At 34.6% G+C, this 24,322-nt stretch overlaps 1 protein-coding gene across 1 annotated transcript in view; it reads left to right on the top strand.

The window, feature by feature from the left end:
• ARHGAP28 (Rho GTPase activating protein 28) overlaps positions 1-22,788 on the top strand; it is a gene marked incomplete at its 5' end in the record, with an annotated part of 79,107 nt that extends 56,319 nt beyond the window's left edge. Inside the window, 11 exons of the mRNA XM_081324845.1 lie at positions 799-956; positions 2,487-2,652; positions 2,756-2,847; positions 3,669-3,746; positions 7,045-7,207; positions 13,966-14,048; positions 14,774-14,971; positions 16,625-16,768; positions 19,862-19,986; positions 21,394-21,458; positions 22,198-22,788. Coding sequence (XP_081180971.1) covers positions 799-956; positions 2,487-2,652; positions 2,756-2,847; positions 3,669-3,746; positions 7,045-7,207; positions 13,966-14,048; positions 14,774-14,971; positions 16,625-16,768; positions 19,862-19,986; positions 21,394-21,458; positions 22,198-22,298 — 1,373 coding nt within the window. The 3' untranslated portion in view covers positions 22,299-22,788. The remainder of the gene's footprint in view (positions 1-798; positions 957-2,486; positions 2,653-2,755; positions 2,848-3,668; positions 3,747-7,044; positions 7,208-13,965; positions 14,049-14,773; positions 14,972-16,624; positions 16,769-19,861; positions 19,987-21,393; positions 21,459-22,197) is intronic.
• Between the last annotated feature and the right edge of the window lie 1,534 nt (positions 22,789-24,322).

The following is a 24,322-nucleotide window of genomic DNA, read 5'->3' as shown; positions in this document are numbered from 1 at the left end:
ATAAGACATTTTTACTATTTACTTTATCACTGAGCAAAAGTAACTTTAATAAAAGTCAGACAGTTCTTTTTTGATATGATAATATTTTTGAGCATTTAACGCTGCTATACAAGAATTTCCTTATTCCCTAGTACTTGCATTTACTTATTTACCACAAGGCTAACTAGAGAAATTGTATCCCACAACTCTTTCTAACTACATCTCACTTATCTATGTTTAAATATCTTGAAGTAATACACTTTTAAACCAAGCAATATGTCACAGGTACCATCAATCTCATTTTTTTAAAGAATACTGTATGATAGGTCCACCACAAGACACAAAAATATACTTGTAAATAAATATGATTTTGTTTTACTTTTCACTTTTTCACTTTTTAAAAAAAATTGAAAGAATGTAAAACAAATTAAATCAGAAAGGAAAGAAGTTGGCAGAAACCAAAAGAGTTCCTTGGGACTTTTCTTACCGTGAGCATCATATTATCTGCACCTGATTAAAACCCACTGAGTTCAAAATGGGGAGAAAACAAACTGCATGTTTTTTTCATTCCATCTACAAAGCTACTTCAGGTCCCTCATTTCTTCACTGCCAATTATTTAAATTGGATCTCAGTTCAGGAACTGAGGTGGAATAAATGAATAGCAAATATCTTCATAATTCTTTCACGAATTGCCATATAGCTCTTACTATAAACAAAAGAAATATGGTTAATGTTCTAGAATTAGCTCCTCCAGCCTTTGAGTGTGTTATTTTTCCATGGAGAATTCAGCATTCATGAAAATTGTCCCTTGATTTCAGCTAGTGACTGTATGGAATATGAACTCAATAAAGACAGCCAGTTGGAGAAAGAGGAGCTTTCCCTTGAAATTTCATTCTCAGAATCAATCACGGTGGTTCCAAAACACAGAGATTGTCACAAAAGTCGAAGGTTAAAAAAGGATGATTCTGCATTACCAGTAAGTTTAAGCTCCTCAAGTTTATGTACCCTATATCATGCCTGAGTTTCTTTCAAATAATGGCTATCTTAAAATATGTTACATTGACTCTGGATATATATATATATATATATATATATATATATATATATATATATATATATATATATATATATATATATATATATATATATATATATATATATATATATATATATATATATATATATCTCCATATATATATCTCCATATATATATATATATATATATATATATATATATATATATATATATATATATATATATATATATATCTCCATATATATATATATATATACCCATATATATATATACCCATATATATATATACCCATATATATATAATGAAAGTCAAGAAAAAAATTCACTTTCCTATCAAATTTTACTAGAAATGCCTAATAAACAGCCACATGCTATAGTCAGATTAGTCAAAGATGCTACAAATCTGGTATGCACAGCCTTGTTCTATCTGTCAAAAATTTTAAAGGCACAAAGAACTCAATAAAATTACTTTATTTCTCATCCTGAACTCAAGCAAGTTTTCACAAGTTCCAGAATCTGTTGGGCAAGCTCAGAAAAAAGCACAAGGCTGTAAGACCCCAAGGTTTAGAATTTTTTTCCCCAGAAATTGAAGAATGAATTCTGCTTCAGGAGTTTCATAACAATATAATAAGTAGCAAAAATATAAAAAGAGAAAAATCTCTTAGTGTTAAAAAAGCTAATTATTGTAAAACAGCATTTTGTAGAAGTGGATAAATAAAATAATTATGTCAGGTTTTTTGCTCTCTATAATTACCTAACTTAGTGCACTAAGTGCTGAAAGCTCTATCAAGATTTTGAATAAATTTATAAATATTAAAAAACAATAAATATTTTTTTAATATTCCATGTTGCATACAAATGTTATTTCGGAATTACCCATGTGATGGAAGAAGAGAAACTGCTGTATAGACCTACTATCTATAAATACTTGAATTTGTACAGATTTTCCCATGTATCAGACCAGATACATAATCTTTGCCTGAAAACACTGTTTATCATTTTTTGCCTTTCTCTATTAGGTTTATCCTTCATAGGAAGACTTGATGATAGCTGCTGCAGGGATGCATATTAATATATAGTAATTTCCCTAAACATAAAATAAATGTAGTCTAATCTTATTCATACAATAATTATTCAGAAATAAAGAGCAATTCTAAATGAATTTGGGTGGGAGAGTGAAATGGTGCCATGCTACTTGTAAGTCTTCCATATTTGCATTTAACAAAGCAAGAATTTAAATACAGTTTGTTTAATATTATTTTTTTTCCTAAATTCCTACGATAGAAGGGGAAACTAACTCTGCCATCTATAGACTGAGGATTGTAATCAGCACTTTTCTTAATAGAATGATTTGTAACTTGATTCACTTGATTTTTTGTAAAAATATACTTAAGAATGAAAAACTATGTGCATACGTGCATACTTAATAATGTTTTTGAATGTTAAAGAATTATTTAAAATCTATTACAGAAATATACAATTAGGAAAAGTCGACTAGGATTAACTGAAGTTGGAGATTTGTCTCCAGAGGACATGAAGAAAATTCGTTATCTCTCTCTGATTGAATTAACGGCTGTCTATGATGCTTTAGGAATAGAGTTGAAAAGGAACCGGACAGAAAGGATAAAAAGGCGAGGTAGTTACAAACAATGTTATGACATTAGATATTTAAGTTTTTAGTAACCAGCAAAACATTATTTATATGAAGTCTCTTATTTTAACTTATTTTTTTGTTTAAGAAAATGGCCTTTTTGGAGTTCCATTAGCAGTGCTCTTGGAAAATGATCAAAAGAAGTTTCCTGGAATTAAAGTCCCCCTCATTTTTCAAAAAGTGAGTACTAATTTAATTACCACTGCACATATAAAGAATAATAGTCATTAATCTTATAGTTTCACGACAGTTGACAAGCTTATTTCTGCTTATGTTTTGAGTCAGAAAGATGTAACTTCAAATGAAATCATACTTCTCATAGTTCACTGTGTATATTGTGCTTCTTCAACCTGAAGCCTCGAGATGTACGTATTTTGGACCACAAAGCAAAAATTCCAATAGTTTGGTCACAGAATAGCTAGGAATTCTGGTACCTACATTCCAGTCCTTCTAGAAGATTCTAATTGGAGGTCCTGTTCTAGAAAAGATAACATAGTCACCACCACTGAGTGCAAGTTCAGCTTGCTGACTCATCATTAAATGATAAAATAGAAGCAGTTGTTTTATCTCTTGTTTTTATTTTGCTTGCATTTTCTTACTAAGATTAACTTTAGATCTTAATGATGAGTGATTACTATTATTATTATCTAGAAGACTATAAGACAATTTTATTTCCTAAAGAGCCCCAATAATTCTTTCAATGTTTCAACTCAATAGAAAGTTTTAATTCCTTGTTTATTTTTTGTTTGGGCAAAGTTTCAGGGTATCTGTTATCTTTAACCTTCTCACGCAGTAAACGGAATTCGAAAAACTAATAAAAAAAGGCACTTAGGGATTTGGACTAGTTCTGTTTACTTAATCACACTGATTATTTTGCTTAGGCATAATCATGATTTTACGTTCACGGGAGCCAATAGTTGTAAAAATGTCTCTTTCTATATTTTTAAAAATCTCTGCACTAAAAAAAACTGCATAAAAGTACTTTGTTTATTGTGACATAGCTATTACTCAAACTTGAGGAAACTGGTCTGGAAACAGAAGGTATTCTTCGAGTGCCTGGATCTGCTTCCAGAGTGAAGGTAATCAGTTTTTCTTTCAAAGTTAAAGACCTTTGATATTGATGTAGGGAGAAAATCATTTATGGACAAGTTCTGTGTAAACATATGTATACATAAAACAAACTGTTCATTATTAATCATATTAATAGTGCTCTCAATTTTATAGTTGTCACACAACGAAAATGTCACGAAACCCTCAAAGTTTGGTGAACAAAAACATTGTTGGGACAAAAACAATGTTGAATGCTAGATCTGTGCAGAGCTTGGGATTCAATTTCAGAGGGGTGCATCAAAGCATGCAAGCGGGAATTCATCAGCAGCCTGCAATTTTATAAAGCAGTGGCAAACAGGTCCTATGTTTGTCCCATGCAACTGACTTTGTACATCCCAAAGCACCTTTCTGCAATTGACTCCAAATAATCCCTTAGAACCCCCCCCCCTTTTTTTCTTTATTTTGTTCAGTCATGTCCAATTCTCAGAAACTATCTGGACAAGTCCCATCAGTTTTCTTGGCAAGGTTTTTCAGAGGTGGTTTGCCATTGCCTCCTTCCTATGTCTGAGAGAAAGTGATTGGCCTAAGTTCACCTAGCTAACTTTGTGCCCAAGAAGGCCTCCTGATTTCTAGCCTTATGATTTAACCACTACACCAAACTGGCTATCATCCCATAACCGTGTTGAATATTAAATATGCTCAGTAAAAACAACAGGGAAATTAATGAAGTATGGCAAATAGGTCTATTCTATCCAGCATCCCATTTCTGCAGATCTGCAGATCATTGACTCTTAGTAAACACGTAGATTTTCTCATGATGATATGTCCCTAACCTGGTCTTTCAGATCTTTCAATGGTGCACCTATTGTCACTAAAACTGAGTCCATCCACTTTGTTGTTGGTCCTCCCCTTTTCTCTTTCCTTCTGCCTTTCCCAGAATTAGAATCTTTTCCAGAGAACTGGGTCTTTGCATAAGGTATCCAAAAGAGGACAATTTGAGCTTATTCATTTGTACCTCTAATGAGAATTCTGGATTGATTTTTGATTTTTTTTTCATTTTGTTTGTTTTGTTGACTGTTCATGTTATTCTCAGGAATCTTCTCCAATATCAAAGTTCCAAAATCCATAATATTCATATCCTACTGTTCCTTCCAATTTTTACTTCCATAGGATGTCATAGAGAGTAGTACCATGGCGTGCGTGATTCTGATCTTTATAGGTACAGACACATCATAACTTTTCAATGTCTTTTCCAAAGTGAATTCTATCTGATAATTCTGTTAAATCATTACAGTATTTGCTGCTCTAGTTTTATCAATGATAATTCACCCTAGCAGTTATCTTCTGCTTGCTTTATCTCACTGCTAAAAATATTTAAGATTAAGTGTGTATGTTTGCAGCATTGACCTAGATCTGTTGTACCGTTTTGATGCATAATGCATTATCCCACCCATCAAGCTTTCCTGAAGATGGGTGATATCATCTCTTTTAAATATTAAATAAACATGCTGAAGTGATGCAGCAGAAGAATAGGTATGAGGGAGAGGAAGGCGAGAGCCAAAGGCAGAGACAGAAAGAGACTAGACAGAACAATTCTTCCACCTAAACAAAATGTCCCCAGAAGATACCTTACCAGGACCCTCAATCTGGAAGCACCTCTGTCACCTTTGTCAGTTAGATTCAATTTATGCAAGAAAACAAATGTGTAATTCAAGGAACACAAAATTTCATTACTATGGAATAAATTATTGAAAATAAAATATAAGCTGATAATACTTGTAAGGAAGTCACCTTATCTATCTTTTTCTTCTAGAAGAGGGAAATCCAAAACCCAAGAGGGAATAGCCCTACTACATTACCATAGTCTCAGATAGAACAATTCCATCTTACCAGTTCTTTGCTGCATGTATCAGATTTCCTACTGGTAAAGAGCTACGTTTGCTGAGATTATCAATAAGGAGCAATGTGGTGTTAAGCTAGGAGAAGAAAGACCAAGTTCAAGTTCACTCCTAGCCATGGAAACCTAAGGACTGGTGACTTTGGACTGGTCACTCTTGCCTGTGACACAGGGCTGTTGTGAGGAGAAACAGGTGAACTGAATGCTATGCACTCTGCGTTGAAGAGGGGCTGGATACAGATCTGAGAAATCTAACTACACCTGGAGAGTACCATTCTAAAAAAATAAATGCATTAGAAGCACCTTGCCATCTTAATCTGAAGTAGCTGCTCTATTCAGCTTCGATTTTTGTTCTAACTATTATATACTGCAGCAAGAACAATAATTTCAGCATTAGATTTCATACAGTTTATAAGCTGCCTTACTTTTTTCTTTGTCTTCTGAGCCACTGTGATATGTTTTACTAGGTCAGACTTCTCTGTACTAGAAGGAAAGCCAAAAGTCCCCAGGAAAAATGCCATGTTTTTAATTTCAGCTATTGAATCATTTAATGTTACCCAAAAAGGGGAAACAGAAAAGGACATTTTTAAACCTGATCCAGATTTAACTATTCAAAGCCATCGTTTATTATGTGGACATTCACATTTGAAAGCATTCCCATTTCTTAAATAAAATACATGTGGTTCTGATTTAAGATTATTCTTTGAATGTAGCAGCTGAAAAAAGACTCAAAGAGTCTTCTGTGTCCTTTAACTTCTACTTGTATCTATAAAAGGTTGCTGCCAGCTGGGCTATGTTTTCAGTACAGGCAAGAGATATGCAAAGCGATGTAGAGACAAATATGAGATTTTAGAGTGATACGTATACCATTAGTTCAACTATCTTTATTATTTGACATGTTACTTGTTTCATGAATATTACCCTAACAACAAGGATTTATCATGTGAGGTATCCACCAAGATGTGGACATTGAGCAGAATTAGGGTTTATTTTCACGTGTGCCGTATTTTAAGTTTCCTGTGATAGTTACTTCAGGATTAGAAAATACTGTATGAAAATAGGCTATTTCATTATTCTACTGTACTGCAAAGACTTGAGTCTACATTCAATTAAAATACAGCTTAGTCTAATTGAATTGAGTATTATTTGTAAAAAGTTAAATTAAATTAAATGTGTTTGATATTGATAAGCAAACTATATAAGATGGTTTTAAAAGTGTTACACTTAATCCAGGCACAAACTATATATACTTTATAAATTATATTGTAACATTAATTTATTAATTTTATATTAAGTAATTATATTAATTTAATAATAATTTCATTAATAAATACTAATATTCTGTGAAATCAAGTTGTTTAGAAACAATAAAATGCAATACAATTTCTTTTATTAGTGGTCATGCTTAACATTATTTGCTTATCCTGTAGAGTCTTCGCCAAGAAATTGAAGCCAAATTTGATGAAGATGCTTTTGACTGGGATCAAGTACGCAACAATGATGCAGCAGGACTGCTGAAGATGTTTGTACGAGAACTACCAAGTTCTCTCTTCCCTGTGGAATACTTGCCTGCTTTTATCACATTAGTAGAAAGTAAGTAGGGAGGACTCAATGTTTCACAAACCAATTGTTTATGCCACAAAGAAGAGGGAGTCAAGCTATTCTCTAAAGTGCCTGAAGGCAGGATAAGAAGCAATGGATGGAAACTAATCAAGGAGAGAAGCAACCTAAAACTAAGGAGAAACTTCCTGACAGAACAATTAACCAGTGGAACAACCTGCCTCCAGAAGCTGTGAATGCTCCCCAACACTGAAAGTTTTTAAGAAGAGACTGGACAGCCATTTGTCCGAAATGGTATAGGGTTGGACTAGATGACCTTGGAGGTCAGAGAGAGAGAGAGAGAGAGAGAGAGAGAGAGAGAGAGAGAGAGAGAGAGAGAGAGAGAGAGAGAGAGAGAGAGAGAGAGAGAGAGAGAGAGAGAGAGAGAGAGAGATGATATAGATAACTTTATTATTAATCTATCTATCTATCTATAGATATAGATGATATAGATATAGATATAGATATAGATATAGATATAGATATAGATATAGATATAGATATAGATATAGATATAGATATAGATATAGATATAGATATAGATATCTATTTATATATCTATATATCTATCGATAGATATAGATATATAGATATAGATAGATATAGATATAGATAGATATAGATATACTGTATGTCAGTTGCAACTCTATGTCAGTGCACATAGCACCTGTTGCTTTGCCTAGGGGACATATGCACTTCCGATTTACTTCTGTTAAGTCTGTGCAATTTATATCCTCCAGTTCAAGTACCAAGCCTGGGTAGTTGAATAGAATATACCATCATGGCATATACAATAATAGACAGGAAAATTAAGAGAGGGGAAAGTGAAAAGTGAAATTTTTGACTTTATCAATAGATAACATCTCTCAGGTCTAGGTGTTACTCTTTCAAAATACAGACCATGTTCGTAATATTTGTTACTTGAAAAATGTACAAGCAGTTTATTAATAGAATGAACTTAGTCTCAGTGACAAATCTCATCTACAATATTGTAAAATAATCTGTATAATTTAAGTTATGTACATCTCATTATTCCACAGCCATGTGCAAAGGACTGCAGTTCTACATCATGATAAGCCGAAAGTAAACAAACCACAAAGCGACTTGCTACAGTGTATAACCAAGGCATAATTTGAGCTAGACTTGCAGTTTAGTGGCCCAATGCTGTTAGATCTGGGCAATGTGACAGTAGTGATACAACAAATGTGAAGCAATGCTTTTCACTTATCAAAATACTAAAGTGAAGGAACTCATCTCACTAGGGTGTCATCCCAACACATGAGCAGAAGTCTTTGACAGCATTTTCCAATACCCCATAGAAAGCATGGAAGAAACTATTGGAGCAACATGAAGAAAAATAATGGGGCAATTTCTTTTTTAGAAGCAAAGGAGCGTGATACTTCACAAAGAATACCTTTCAAATTTAAAATATCTCAACTTCAATACGCTTCATTTTGTTTGAAATATTACTTTGCATTTATATCAGGTTCTATTATACTGAGAATATTTCAAGCTTGAAATGACCACAGTTTCAGCTCAAAATCCCTGTTTCATAATAAAAGCAGAACTGCTTCAGCCTTAAAACACTTCTGGTATACTGGGAACAACTCAATTTGTACTCAGAAGGGTGTTTTTAGCTCAAATTATTTTAAATTAAAATAATTAAAAGAAATCACATTTTTAAAACCAGCAAGGTGTTAGTCTATGATTTTTAGACTCTTAATGTGGCACAAATAGATGGGGATTTTTTGGTAGAATTAAAGATGATATTAGGGACGCGGTGGCTCAGTGGGTTAGGACGCTGAGCTTGTCAAACAGAAGGTTGGCAGTTTGGCAGGTCAAATCCCGAATGCCGCATAACAGTGAGCGCCTGTTACTCGTCCTAGCTTCTGCCAACCTAGCAGTTCGAAAGCACGTAAAAATGCAAGTAGAAAAACCACTACGGTGCGAAGGTAACAGCATTTCGTGTGCCTTTGGTATCTAGTCATGCCGGCCACATGACCACAGAGACGTCCTCGGACAAGCACTGGCTCTTCGGCTTTGAAACGGAGATAAGCACTGGCCCCTAGAGTTGGAAACGACTAGCACGCATGTGCGGGGAACCTTTACCTTTACCTAAAGATGAGATTATCTAAAGTCCAGCTTTGTTGAAAGATATTTCTGTGAATTTTTTTAGGACTGTTACTGAAAATCTAAAAACAGTTAATTGTTCATGACTCTGATGTTGGTAGTGGGTATCTGTTCCAGACAGAAATGGTATGCAATTTCTTACAATGTCTGTGGCATTATCTCCTTTAATAAAAACCACACTTCTTGGACTGTTGAAAGAGGAGCTTCTGAGAGACAGTTCCATGTTGTTTATTATTGCAATGTCTTGTCCCTTAGCTACATCTTATACTTTCATTCATGCAGGATATAGATTCCCTGCCAAAGGCAAAACTGCCAGTGATTTCAGTGAGATAATTGGTTGAGTCAGGTTAGTCTGTATCACAGGATTAAAATAAACTGCCAGGAATTGATGCCAACCAATCCACATAACCCCCTTTACTTTGGGTTAGAAAGACAATGTTGTTTCTATGTCATTTACAAATCCTCTGCTAATATGGTTCAGTACTTTCATATAAACTGATGGCAAATGATAAATTATCCCTAGTACTATGTAAAAACTTTACAGTTTTGATTAAATCAGATCAGCTGACTGAGACCGATTCAATGGAGGGACATGAGTCCTGCTTCAAAATAGCATATTGAATTAGGAAAGTTCAAAGTCCTTTATAGGCTTTAGAGTGCTTTAGGACTAGAAGGTTTTGCAATCATTGCTGCCTCCTAAGGCAGGCACTACAAGTATGTGAAAGTAGTTACTAGTAAAGCATATGATGAAGTAACTCCTGACACATGGCATAGCAAGAAAGTTAAATACCATGTTGTTGTCACAACAATTAAGAATCCTCAAAAATAATTCTTAAATAATATTTTAACAATGGTTCTTCAAGGGTTTCTTATTAAGTAGTATTCAAATTGAATTTGACAGGTTAGATAAATGGGCTGTAAATAACACAATGAACTGTAATAGAGACAGAGCCAAAAGAATTCTCTTAGGAAATGGAAATAAAATGAATTTACACTGAATGAAAAATGTCTTGCTTTAGATTCCTTCAAGGAGCTAGATTTAACAGATACAGCTTAGTGTGCTGTATCTGTTAAATCTGTTAAATCTGTTAAAGCAAGGAGCTAGATTTAACAGATACAGCTTAGTGTGGTTCTGTCTGGATTTTAGCAAAGAGGATTTTACAGTGCTTCAATTAAGATTTTTCAACCAACTGCAAAACTGTTTGTGTTCAGGTTGGATTGTCATTTCCCTATAGGAAATATGATTTTCCCATCAGTGAAAAGTAAATTGGGGTTTTTACTCTGTTCTCCAAAACAATTTCCAGCTTGTAGTGGTGTTTTACATGAGTACTTTGTGCCTAATCTAATTTTGGGATCTTTGAAATAGCTCTTCAAGCATTAGTCATGGTCTTTTTTTTAGGAGACTATAAGAAGAGCATACATCTACCACTCCTCAGTGTAAGGCGCCTAAGGATTCATTAAAAAGCTTATTGTTGTTATTGCTTTTAATAGGATTACTGATATTTAGAATTGACTCTTTCATAGCCACTTAAGCTGGCCTAGCTTCAAAATGAAGAGAATACCAAAAAGTAAAAATAAACTGGAAAAAAACCCTGAATAAAACCTAGATGAAATTAGAAAATTATGGGCTGGACCTCTACACGTTCATTCATTCATTAAGTTAAGAATTGAGAAAATGCCATCCTACTACATATTCAATAAATAATAATAAAATAATATTCCAAAACCTTCGTAACAATAGCAATAGGTTAGTGTCAGGGCATTATTTTCCAGGTCGGCAGTTTGGCGGGTCAAATCCCGAGTGCCGCGTAGCAGAGTAGCCTGTTACTCGTCCCAGCTTCTGCCAACCTAGCAGTTCGAAAGCACGTAAAAATGCAAGTAGAAAAATAGGGACCACTACAGTGGGAAGGTAACAGCGTTCTGTGTGCCTTTGGCGTCTAGTCATGCCGGCCACATGACCACGGAGACGTCCTCGGACAAGCGCTGACTCTTCAGCTTTGAAACGGAGATGAGCACCAGCCCCTAGAGTTGGAAACGACTAGCACGCATGTGCGGGGGAACCTTTACCTTTTTTAACAGAATTAGGTAACCAGTCTTGTTCTACATCTTGTTCAAGAACAACTTCTAGGAAGCATAGCTAACGAGTAGGACTGATTGATGTTATTCAGTAATAGCTGAGGTATTGCAGGTTGCTGACTCTGTAATTTCAAGGTTTTTTTAGATAAAGAAAAGTGTCACTTGATTATGGGATTAATTTTGACTCTTTTCTTATCCTTGCACCTTCTGCATGTGCAGACAAGATTTAAATCTGCTTTAAGGCATGGCAGAGCCACTCTGCTTTTAGAAAGATAAAGTATTGAAATGAACTATTTTCAGATATCCAGACAGAGATGTATTATGTTATACAGAGGACTTGTGCTTTGAGCTAAAAGTTATGGCTTTTCAGACATCAAAGAACTGATTGGCAACCGATAATGAAAAATGGCCTGTTTGTGACCCAGATAATATCAGCTATGCAGAGAATGAATTCCAAAAGACAAGGCTTCCCTGTGAAGAGTATAGTATTTTAATAGCCCAAGCAGATGTTTTCCATGCTGTATAATGCTGGGCAATTGAGACTGACCAAATAAATAAATGAAACAAAGGAAAAATGGCCAATACTGCATAGAAATTAAGAAGTAAATCCATACTCTGTCTCAGATGTAAAAAAGGAAAAAACTCATCTTGAATATGAATCTATAGTATGTGAGGAACTATAAAATAATATTTTATTAATTATTGCTTTATCAAATGCTTTTGTTGTGGGTTATCATTTTTTTATTATCATTACAATAATCCAGAAGTTAGTAAAAACATCAAGAAAATGAAATACAAATTAGACCATTCTGGCAGAAGGATTAACAATATCAAAACAAATATACAAATGCAATCATGTTGATTTGGGAAGGGGGCTCCAATCTGAATAGACTAGTCATCTGATGCCATCAAAATAATCTGATGTCAAAATGTCTAGCAAAACAGGAATTTGAAGGTGTCTGTTTTTCTTTAATTTCTTCCCAAGCAAGAGAAGCAAAATGATTAAGACTAGTGCCAGTGTGTGGACAGCCTAGAGCTATTAACACATTCAATTTTGACATTATTAATAATAGAACAGAGTTTAGCTAAGACTAAAAATAGTACTCTTAGCGTGGTATTAAAAAGTATGCAGCATATTGCCAATTGCACATCCCACGAACCTATAGATCCAATGAATTGTAGAAAACCTGGAATATAGAAAGTATGGCCTGAATGCCCATAGACAATAACCATCTACCTACACAGTATTTTTCAATGAGCACATTATCTTAAAAAGTAAACTAAAGAGAATGCTCCATAATACTTTTTCTAACCACCTGGATTACTCTTTGGCATGTCCATGTTACTGGGACTTTATTTTTTCAACTACTTTATTTTCTAAGAAAATTTTAAACATGCCTTTAGGGCATTCATGGGAAATATTTGATAAGTTATTGATATCTGATACTTCTCTTTGCACTATCAAAATTTTCACTTAATTGATTAAAAATTATGTTTACCATAATCTAAACTAAATCTAAAAATTTAAAAGTTAAATGGGTTAGGGAATCAAGCATCTAAGAAGGGACACAAGAAAGACCATTGAAATCACACTTTAGAAGCCGGGTCTAATGACTTTAAAACTCAGGAATAGCACAAATCTGACATAGATTATTCAGGCTTTTATTCTCCCAAATGTAGACTAATCTTGTCCCATTCTCCATATTGTTTTTCCACCTATGATAAATGTATGTATTACTCATTATCCCCATATAGTAACTTTTAAAGTCAGTTTTCACAAATAATGTCTTTCTATATGCACTTTTTTCTGTAGAATTGTCCTTGATAATAAGCATTATTGTACAGATTTGGTTTCAGATGCAAATTATGAAGAGCAAAGATTTTGATATATAGAATACAGAATAACAGATTGGGAAGGGACCTTGAAGGTCTTCTAGTCCAGCCCCCTGCTCAAGCACTATACTATTTCAGACAAATGGTTCATATACATTTGGGAATTTATCAGTAAGTTATGAATTGATAGAATCTCTACAGTCAACATGTCTAAAAAGAATTAAACCCATTCACTGCGGATAATTTTAGTAACAGCTTGTCAGCCAAGATTTTAACAAAATGAAAATCTATATATCATTGGACGTACATTTCTGCCACAGCTTAAAACCCAGGGCTTTTTTTCTCATAGAACGCTCAGAACGGAGTTCCGGCACCTTTTTTGGATGGAACCTTGTAGGGTAGGCAAGGCGGGTTGTATGACATGTGTGAGTTCCGGCACCTTTTTCTTTTACAAAAAAAGCACTGTTAAAACCAGTGTTTCTCTTTTTGTCCTGTTCCTTTCTGTCCTGTTCCTTAAAGCTACTGAGGAAGGAATACTGAATGAAGTTTACTTCTTGTTTGATTCAGTGGACTTTTATCTTCCTGTTTGACAAGTACTTTTAATCCTTACCTATGGCATTCATGGAAAACCATAACTCTGTATGTCATGTTAGATTCCTACCAGGTAGCTCACTTCAGTTGTTTACGGGCTTTTTCTGATCTTTCATTCTTAGAAATATCCAAAATCAAACTGCAGCTTCAGGCTTTGCATCTGCTGATCATGCTCCTTCCCAATGCTAGTCGTGATGCAGCCAAGGTAGGCATATTGTTCAATAGGGTTTGATATCAGTCTATCTTTGATAATGTTCCCATGATCCAATAATAAATGCACTAAATAAAATTCCCCAAAGCCCTCAACAAACCTGCCAACTTTCTTGTTCTTAGGCAATTTCCTCATTTTGGAAACTCTCAGCTTCCACAACTCCCAGCTCATTTCTACGTAAAGCTCTTTTTGAAGTGAAAAGACTAGCAGACTTGTATCTATGATTTATGGAGCACCAAACTTTTTATCTGACTACTCAGGAAAAATGCTTTAGAAATGTACTTAATGAGGCTGAGTGAAACTTCGATTTTTCAAATCAAATGGACTTATTAAGTTGAATTGAGAATCAGACTTGATCTTGGGTGATGCACACAACTTAGTAGGTAGGTAGGCAACCCTTGGCACTGGCACATGCCCACCAAATTGAATGATTTGTACAATTGTAATGATACACAACTTGGATCATCTTGTGGGATGAGTGCCACATTTATGGATAAAAGATAATCATTGGATCTCAAATTGGCAGAAAAACAGAATTAAAATATTTTAAATATATAGTGTTATAGTAATTATTATATACAGTGATTAGCTGTTTTGTGGAAAATATAGCCCAGTGTTATTTAAATCCATGGAAAGAATTCATTTTTTTTACAAAATGCAATTACTGTAATAGTAGTGTTTATCAATAAATATCAGTGATTTTATTGTTTTTTATTTAGGCCCTTCTACAGTTTTTGAAGAAGGTAGTCGCTAATGAAAATAAAAATAAAATGACTTTATGGAACGTCTCCATGATTGTTGCCCCAAACCTCTTCATCTACAAAGGCAAACATGCCAATCAAGAAGAGATGCTAGCAGCAGCCACTACTGCTCATGTTGTAAGGCTTTTGATTAAATACCAGGATATCCTATGGATTGTAAGTAATGGTTTCAATTTTACTGTTAAATAGTATTGGCATTTTTTTCTTGCAGAGATCTTCCTTTTATCTGGGTCTTAAAATATCTAGAAACTGAACCCATGTAAAGCTCGCTGCCTTGCAAGATAAAACTGATATTTATTTGTGTTTAAATTAGGTGTTTATTCTTGTATAACAAAGTCATACCTTCCCAAGCACTAGTAGTAAGTTTTTTCCATGTATTTAAAAGTTACAAGAATCTGTAAGGACTACTGATTAAATAATAATCACATTTATAACTCACTGATTCCTGTATTGTTGTTTTCATACTCTTTATCCATGACAGTTTTCGTAAATGGTGTAGACTCAAATAAAATCTGATTTGTGTAGCCATGAAAACGGTGGGCACCAAGATGAGAAGGCATATATGTTTTCATCTCATGAAAGTACTTGTGAAATGGTGGTTCTGGAGCTGTAGAATAGTTTTTTTTTCCTCATTCATTTATGTCCGATTCTTGAAGACTGCCTAGACAATTTCTTGCAGTTTTCTTAACAAGATTTTTCAAAAGATTTTTAAGAGAAAGATAAAGTTTTCTCCGCAATTGTTTTTATTGGGTATTGTTGTAGATTGTGATGTTAAAGAAACTAATTTGATGTTGAATATGATAACAGCAGCACGGTTACTGGTGGGACAATATTGGAAGAAGGATAGTTTGCCTACTATAGAAGAATGGGTGTTTAAAGTTTCGAATCTTGCAGAAATGTCTAAGATTTCTGCTTACTTGAAAGTTCATTCACAGGAAAGATATATTTCAGTTTGGAGGAGATGGATAGATTATATTCAGAACAAATATGGGACTAAAAAGTTCCATTTAGCTTATGAGTAGATTTTAGTGGGATATTGTTATTGGTACTTTGTATGTAGTTATGTTAAAGGGGAGTTAAAGCACATTATGAATTTGGTTAATTGTATATTATGCATAATTTTTATTTAGAATATGATTATTATAACTATAATCCTGTATTTAGCTCTGGGAAGTGGGGGGGAAAGTGGGCAGGTTTGGGGTGGGGAGGATTTGAGGATATATTATAAAATTTTGTTTTTGTAAAACTCTTTAATAAAAAAAAAGATTTTTCAGAAGTGGTTTACCATTTCCTCCTTTCTAGGGCTGAAAGAAAGTGACTGGCCCAAGGTCACCCAGCTGGCTTTGTGCCCAAGGTGGACCATTTTACCATTTCACTTTTTGCTATTTTCAGCACAAAACTCCATAAGAGGTTTCCAGTCTTTTATAAAAGTGCTTATCCATATTCAGTATTTTTAGAAGCATTATAATACTAACATAGTAATTGCAAAACACAAATAACATACAGACTATTTATAAGGGAAAAGCATTTATATGGAAAAGAATTTACTTGATGAAAAAATAGAATTGTACTGAAAGCTTTCTTTCCTCATCTTTAATAAATTTTATGGTGATTTCTGTCTGGAACAAGACTAGAATGTGGTTTGGGGAGAGAATTCAAAAATTGAATCAGTGGATGACAAAGCACACTAGTCTTCAGGAAAAATATGGATGCAGATACAATACTTTAGGAAATACCATTATGATTCTGATGACACTCAGAAAACCATTTGTCATGTAAACTTATCTTTTTTAAAATTTTTCTATGTAGGTCCCAACATTTCTGATTACTCAAGTGAGAAAGATGAATGAGGCTGCAATGAACAATACTAAAAAACAGCTTATGTTTGACAAGGGTGTAAGAAAACTATTGAGAAGGAAAACTATGGACCGGGAGAGACCAGAAAGAACAGAGGTGATTATTTTATTAAGAAAGTAATTTTTCTTAATTAAACAAACCAGCATAGATTCCAAATAATGTGCAATAAAATAAATGAAATAATATAATGGTATCCAGAGGAGCATAATTAGTCTTTATAGAATGAATCCAAGTGCTAGATTGGGTTACAATGCCTAGATACCAAGTTTTTATATTTGCACATACACTTATTTAGAAGTGCTAATACTATCTACGGGACGCGGTGGCTCAGTGGGTTAGGACGCTGAGCTTGTCGATCAGAAGGTCGGCAGTTTGGCGGGTCGAATCCCAAGTGCCGCATAACAGAATGAGCGCCTGTTACTCGTCCCAGCTTCTGCCAACCTAGCAGTTCGAAAGCACGTAAAAATGCAAGTAGAAAAATAGGGACCACTACGGTGGGAAGGTAACAGCGTTCCGTGCGCCTTTGGCGTCTAGTCATGCCGGAGACGTCCTCGGACAAGCGCTGGCTCTTCGGCTTTGAAACGGAGATGAGCACCGGCCCCTAGAGTCAGAAACGACTAGCACGCATGTGCGGGGGAACCTTTACCTTTTACCTTAATACTTATCTACATTAGTTTTATTTAAAGTATAAAACTTAACTAAAGACAGCTCAGTGAAGAGCAGTTAGTCCAATGGTTGCCTTTTTAGGGATTTGCCTTTTTTTTTAAGCAATGCCTCTTTACTTCAGAATTACATTTGTTACTGGAATTTATTTTTTAGGAAACAGGTATAACATTCTGCTATAAATGAAGTAGCTATTTACCATGCACTATTTAGACAGCTCCAGTGGATGGAGTCTCTCTGTTTACGAATGAACATTTCATAGATGATAAATCTAGAATTTATTACCAAATTTACACGAAGGCTATAAACCTGATGTGACGATTGACAGAAGATACTTCCTTCCATAGTAGGAGATCAAGCTGATATTGCTTGGATCAGTAAACTAAATGTTTATCAATTTAGCATAAATGTTAGTTTTCAGAAGTTCTAAATTATTCTTCTCCAGAAAGCGGAGATAAACTGTTAAATAGTTGCTCTTTTCTTTCAGTGGAACTAATTGTGTTAAGGACTGGAAGCAAGCATTACAAATTGAATTATTCTGATACTTTTGAAACAGAATTGAGCATCTGTAGGAACCTAGTGTAAGGCGAGTCAAATTGTGTTTGCAACTGTCTTTTCAACCAGCAGTTTACTTTAGTATTAACTTCAACAATAAAATTGTAGCCTTTTTTGTGGCATTAAACTACATTTTATATACCATTATATTACTTTATGTGAGTAGAGTAATAATGCTTCAGGGGACAGGGGACTTCCTAGCTGATTCAGGAATACTCAAATTGTTCACAATGAATCTGTGCTATGCTGTTTACACAGTGTGCTAAGGCATATGGCCTTTGCACATGGTGTAAATGGTCAATATACCATTTGGTCAATATACAACTGGAAAAGATCCAGCAATTATTTATTTTCTAAAGTTAATTGTTAACTTATGGTCGCTAGTCTCTTGCATCCAGATGACCAACGTTACATATATCTTATATAATGACAAATATACTTGGTTAAAGATGGTTCAAGCACATACACATCTATTGAGATCCCAAATTAAAATTTGTACATATATAGCAGAGTCTTGGACATCTTGTATGTAAAACTGTTGCATTTCAAAGAATGTTACTGTGTCCCTAAACTCTGCATAATACCCTTACAGTTATATAAATCAATTTTTTCTTGCATTTATTATTATTTACTGTGTTGCTATGCCCTTGCTTCAATATAAGAGTCTGCAATGACACTGTAATATAACACCTATAGGTACAAATCCTGAAATTTTCTTGATTAGGTCTCTTCATTTTTTCCAACAGTTGCAAACCCCCAAGGATTATTCAAAAGCCCCCCTTCAAGCAGAAAGCACACTTGCTATGGTCCTCCTAGGTAAAATGAGACAACCCAGCACGGCCAGCTGGGGACAGCCCCTTCGCCACCACCAAGTCCTCTCTGACAATTCACCACCAGATCATTGCAGGACAACTTAACATGGGCAAATTGCTAAAGGGACAATTTGCTGGGTTTTAAAATTCCCATCCTCCCCCATCTCTACCAGCGCTGTGCGTTCTGCCCACCTGCTTGCTCACTTGTCTGCCTGGCCACTCCTCCAGCTCTCCATCTGGGCTCAAACAACAAATTGTCCCCCAGAAAATTGCCCATGTTGAGTTGACCTGCAATGACTTGGCAGCGGGGACTTGGAGATGGCTATGGGGCTGCCTCAGTTAGCTAAACCAAGTTGTCTTAGACCCCCGCATAGGCTTTAATTCACTTGGACCACTTCTCCTTGATTTAGACTTACTTCTTCTCAATCCTTAGTTTAGTTTAGTTTCAGAGTCCTTTCACCTTCCTTTTTATGTGACCCTACATAAATACAGCTAGTGTGGAGGGAAAGGTTTGCAGACTGATACAAAATTATTTGGCAAAGTTGATTTCAGTTTAGGGTTTATTGGGAGTGCATTTTTACACTTTCTGTGACTTTTTTGGAAAAAAAATCTATGCTTTAATTTACATCTCAACCATTCTTCTAGGTAATCTTTGAATGGTAAGAAATTTAGCAGTGGTGGCAGTGATTCAGAGACAGAGGGGAGCTTTTTCACCCACTTGTGTCCTCCGCATCCCAATAAAATCTCCATATATGTTTTAAAGAGGTACAGCAGCTGTCCTCTTAAAACCCTGGAAGTGTGAAAATGTTCTGCAGTGAAAATGTTCTACCTTTGCTATTTTATTTCCTTTGCAGCTTTTTTCTCAGAGTTGGTCTTTTCTGAAAGTAAAGACCAGGGATTGGCATTATATAGGAGAGAAAGTTGCCATAAGGAAAAGGAGGCATGAAAATGCAATTCAGGATATAGCATAGTGGTTTATAATCGTACTATAATTAATATATATATATATATATATATATATATATATATATATATATATATATATATATATATATATATATATATATATATATATATATATATATATATATATATATATATATATATATATATATATATATATTGTTTGCTAAATTATTGTTTGTTGCTCTTTTTGTAGTCTGATATACCCGAAGGTGTGATAAGAGTCCATGCTCCTCTGCATTCAAAGGTTTCTATGGCAATTCAACCAAATAATCAAATGAAAGCCAAAGATATTGTGGCACGATTTTACTGTGAAAACAGGCAAGTAGAGGCAGAACAATGGGAGAGTGGCCCAGATTCAAGTTTCATTGTTAAAGTAGGCTTTACCTGGTTTAAGAAATAAAGTCTGAATTTGTATTTGACTTTAATAAATATGTGAGGCTAAGATGGGCCAGGCTTAACATAAAGCATCCATGTGATTATTCTGCCAGACCATTAATCTACTGCTTCATTCATTTGTTCATGTCACAATTTCCAAGTTTACTAACTTTAGGAACTGAGCTGCAAGCCAAGAATCAAAAGGGAAACAAAAAAGGAATTGCTCTAGTATCATCTGAAGCCAAGTGTTGCACAAATGAGACCCATTCACCAGTGTTTCCCCCCCACACACAAACTGCTCATATTAACATGAATGAATCTAAAAATTACAGCAAGCTGGTTTTAATTATAGTTTCTCTGGCCCAGCTAAGGGAACTAGTTTTGTGCTGGCCCTCTGAACAGCATTTCCTCTCAACAGGCAGAACAATTAAGAGAAAACCCATGGTTCTTAAAATGCAGTTTGAGAAGTTCTATTAGGTGTTCACAGACAAGATGTCAGGTAGACAATTTTCATAAAGGTTTTTTTATGGCTTTACAACTTCACTTTTTCTTTCCCACTGTCCGTTGTTTCCCACTTTTCATGAGAGCTGAAAAAATTTACAAGTTCCAATTCTAGCATAATTTCCCTCCATTCAAGCATATATCAGCAGGGATTTGGGTCCATAAATCATTGCACCTTCCTTATTGCCTTCAGTGTTCCATTGGCAGAAGAGTGCTGAAAATTGAGCTTTCTTTTGATGAAAGAAAGGAAGTCTATGAAGTTGGGTATCTCCTCTAACAGTGAGAAAGAGTTCCAGTATGTCCTACAGTTCTTTGTAATCGAAGAAAAAAAAAGTGTATTTCCAATATATGTGCCAAACAATTGTATTTATTTACTGACAATTAAACTATCAAATTTAATGTAGTAAACCTTGAAGAAGAAAGTACAGCTAGAATTTGCATTATGTTATATTCACTCCACCAGAAATGCTTAAAATAAATCAGCACAGAATTTCATTCTAATGGTAAAATGTAATTATCCAGAGTCATGATGGAGTTGGGAGGTCTATAAATTAATCAGATTATGAAATAAATACGATGAAGCTAGGTACAGTCTACCATTGATTCTTCACAGAAGACTTTAAGTTAAATTTGTAGCAGCAATCTCAAATTTTATATAGAAACACTACAATAACATAATAGCCAATTCAATTAAATGGTTCTATACAAAAATAACAGATGTAATTCTTTCCAGATGCTTTTAGGTTCCAGTGAACATTAGCCCCAGACAACATAGTGAGAAGTTTAATTCCAGAATTAATCAGAAACCTCCCTCTTTGCTACCAGAATGCTTTGTTTTTCTATTCTTAGACCTGGATCATCAGAAGAATCGAAAATGCCAGTCCAAAGTTTATATGAAATTGGAGGAAATATAGGCAAGTTCTTATTTAAACATCAGTAATGGCAACTATGTCCTTGATGCTACCTTTGTATGTGCAGCCAAGAAGAATGCACAGCAAGTATGATAGGGCTACATTACTACTTCTCTTAGTACCTAATCCATTTATCTTTATAAAGCAAGGTATGCATATGGGAACCCACTAAGGTGAATATTCTGCAAGTCTTAATTTTTTCCTGCATAAGTGCCATGTACCAACTGCTTATATCAATACTGTAAATCTCAGAGGAAGTAAAATGAATTTACTAAGTGATGTTAGGACATGATGTAATCTGAAAAAACACTCACCATAATTGTTTTTTTTTTTAAATTAGAATTAAACTTTTTCAATCTAAAAGGCAGTGTGCCAGCTAGCTGCTCAGTCTTAAGATAGAAGGCCAAGTAATCTGTTCTCTATGTTGGCAACTGCTAAGCTTGTAAGCCGCCCTGAGTCTTCGGAGAAGGGCGGGATATAAATGGAATTAAAATAAAAAATAAAATAAATAAAATTTTCTGTCTGCACACTAATTTTTACACAGTTGGTATATAGAATTGTCATATATGTTTCTCAAAGCCTAAGATTCTCATGACATCCTACTTTGAACAAAAAGGCCAAACATTAGATACTTTAATATTTCAAGAAGGAGCACTTCACTGGTCCCAAATATTTTGTGTAACCATAAAGTGTAAGGATTTTTTTAAAAGGTTATTTTTTTAACAGCTGATATTTCTTTCAGGAGAACACTGTTTGGATCCAGATGCATATATGCTGGATGTGTACCGTGCCAATCCTCAAGCAGAGTGGGTAATTAAAGAAAAAAGAAGTTCAACATATTAAAGACCTATTGGTAGAGTGTTTGGGGCAATCTGAAAAGAACAGTGCAAAAGTCTTCCCATTAGGAGCCATGTTGCCATAACGAAGCCAAAGCAGATGTACCTTGTATCTTTTAAACATAAACTAAGCCCTTTATCATCAAGTATTATAGAACATGAGAACTTCAATTAATAGTTTGTTATATTAATAATAATAATAATTTATTTTTAGTGAATACTTTTTTACTGGTTTTATTGGTACAGTTCATGCGGTTAAAGAACACAATTTGAAATGTATGTTAACAGAAAAGAATGGGGTGTTTTTTCCCCCCAGTGCCACTGAAAAGGGAGTTGTACAGTAGCATCTGAAGACCAAGGATGACATTTAATAGAAAGATTCTCAATGTAAAGGGGACAGAATTTTTTAAAACAGGAAATAAGGGCAGTTAGCCAGAATGCTATGACAACTCTTTCCTGTTCAAAAACATTTTTTACTGTGAAATATTATTACAACATATGTGACTCAGTTCCTATTAAAGGTAAAGGTAAAGGTTCCCCCGCACATGCGTGCTAGTCGTTTCCAACTCTAGGGTCCGGTGCTCATCTCCATTTCAAAGCCGAAGAGCCAGCGCTTGTCCGAGGACGTCTCCGTGGTCATGTGGCCGGCATGACTAGACGCCAAAGGCGCACGGAACTAGCTACCAATGAGAATGAAAGCTACTGTGTAAAGTATATTTAGTGTATTGTATATGAATATAAATAGTATCTACAATTGCAAACTATCATTTTTCTGACTTTGCCAATTGTTGTACAGCTTGCACAGTTTAATATACAATACACATATTTTTTATGGTATACCAATGATAAACCTATATACCAACCACTTTGAATCTCCCCCCCATATATACAAAAATGTAAGTGTAGTTAGATAATTCACAAAAAGTTCTTTTAAAATATCCTTACCATATTCATCCAGGTAGTCTTCAAGAAGTTTGTTTAGTGACCATTCAAACTGCCAATGACACTGAGAAAAGTGACATAAGACCATTTTTCACACTTCCGACCATTACAGCATCCCCAGGGTCACCTGATCAAAATCCAGACTCTTGGCAACTGAGTCCTATTTATGACAGTGGCAGTGTCCCAGGATCATGTGATCCGGTTTTGCGATCTTCTGACAACAAAGTCAATGCAGAAGCCAGATTCGCTCAATAACTGTGCTATTAACTTAACAACTGTAGTGATTCACTTAAGGTCATAAAATGGGACAAAATTCACCTAACAACTGCCTCACTTAGAAACAGAAATTTTGGGCTCACTTGTGTAAGCCGAGGCCTGCCTGTAGTTGTTTTGCAAGTACCAGTTAAGAGACTTATTTGTCTTCCTTGTCCAGAACATATTTTTTTATTATTTCTTTTGCGTGATATTTGACATACATTGTGGAAAATGATTTCTTTTTGAAGTTTACATAAAATATAACTCTTGATTAAATCAATGCCTATTAAAGCTGAGTGTCCTTTAAATGTTGTACATGCTCACACAGGAGAAAACATACAGTATGGAAGTGGTGTGACAGCAAGATGGGTGGTGGTGTGAAAGCAAGATGGGTGGTGAGAAAAGGAGTAAATAAATAAAAATAAAATAAATATCAGTAAAAAATACTCCACTTATAAAATGGTAAATATCCATTTTGAAGGGAAGCAGAAAACCTTGACTGTGTGAATTTGCCAAAGAACAAATTCACTTATTTTAGACAAAGACCATTGTTGCCTGAAATTCAGAAGAAACTTGAAGCTGGTATTTTGTCCATTAAATCTGAATTATTTCAAAATGAGGCCCAGGTCAATGGTGTTGTGGTACAGTTTATGTGTTCTTGCGTTGTTCCTTTATTATATCAATTCTTCCCAAAGGAATTGTATATCATTTGCACACTCCTATTAATGTTGAGTACTTTTAAGCCCAATGGTTTCAACTGGAAAATTGAGAAGGTGCTTAAAACATTTTTGCCTTTAAAACGCATGGAACTTTAAAAACTTGTCTGCATGACAA

Source organism: Vipera berus, assembly GCF_964194415.1.
Source record: "Vipera berus genome assembly, chromosome: 3".
Taxonomy (NCBI): domain Eukaryota; kingdom Metazoa; phylum Chordata; class Lepidosauria; order Squamata; family Viperidae; genus Vipera; species Vipera berus.
The sequence above is the reverse complement of the archived record's forward strand: the minus strand, read 5'-3'. Positions and strand labels throughout refer to the sequence as shown.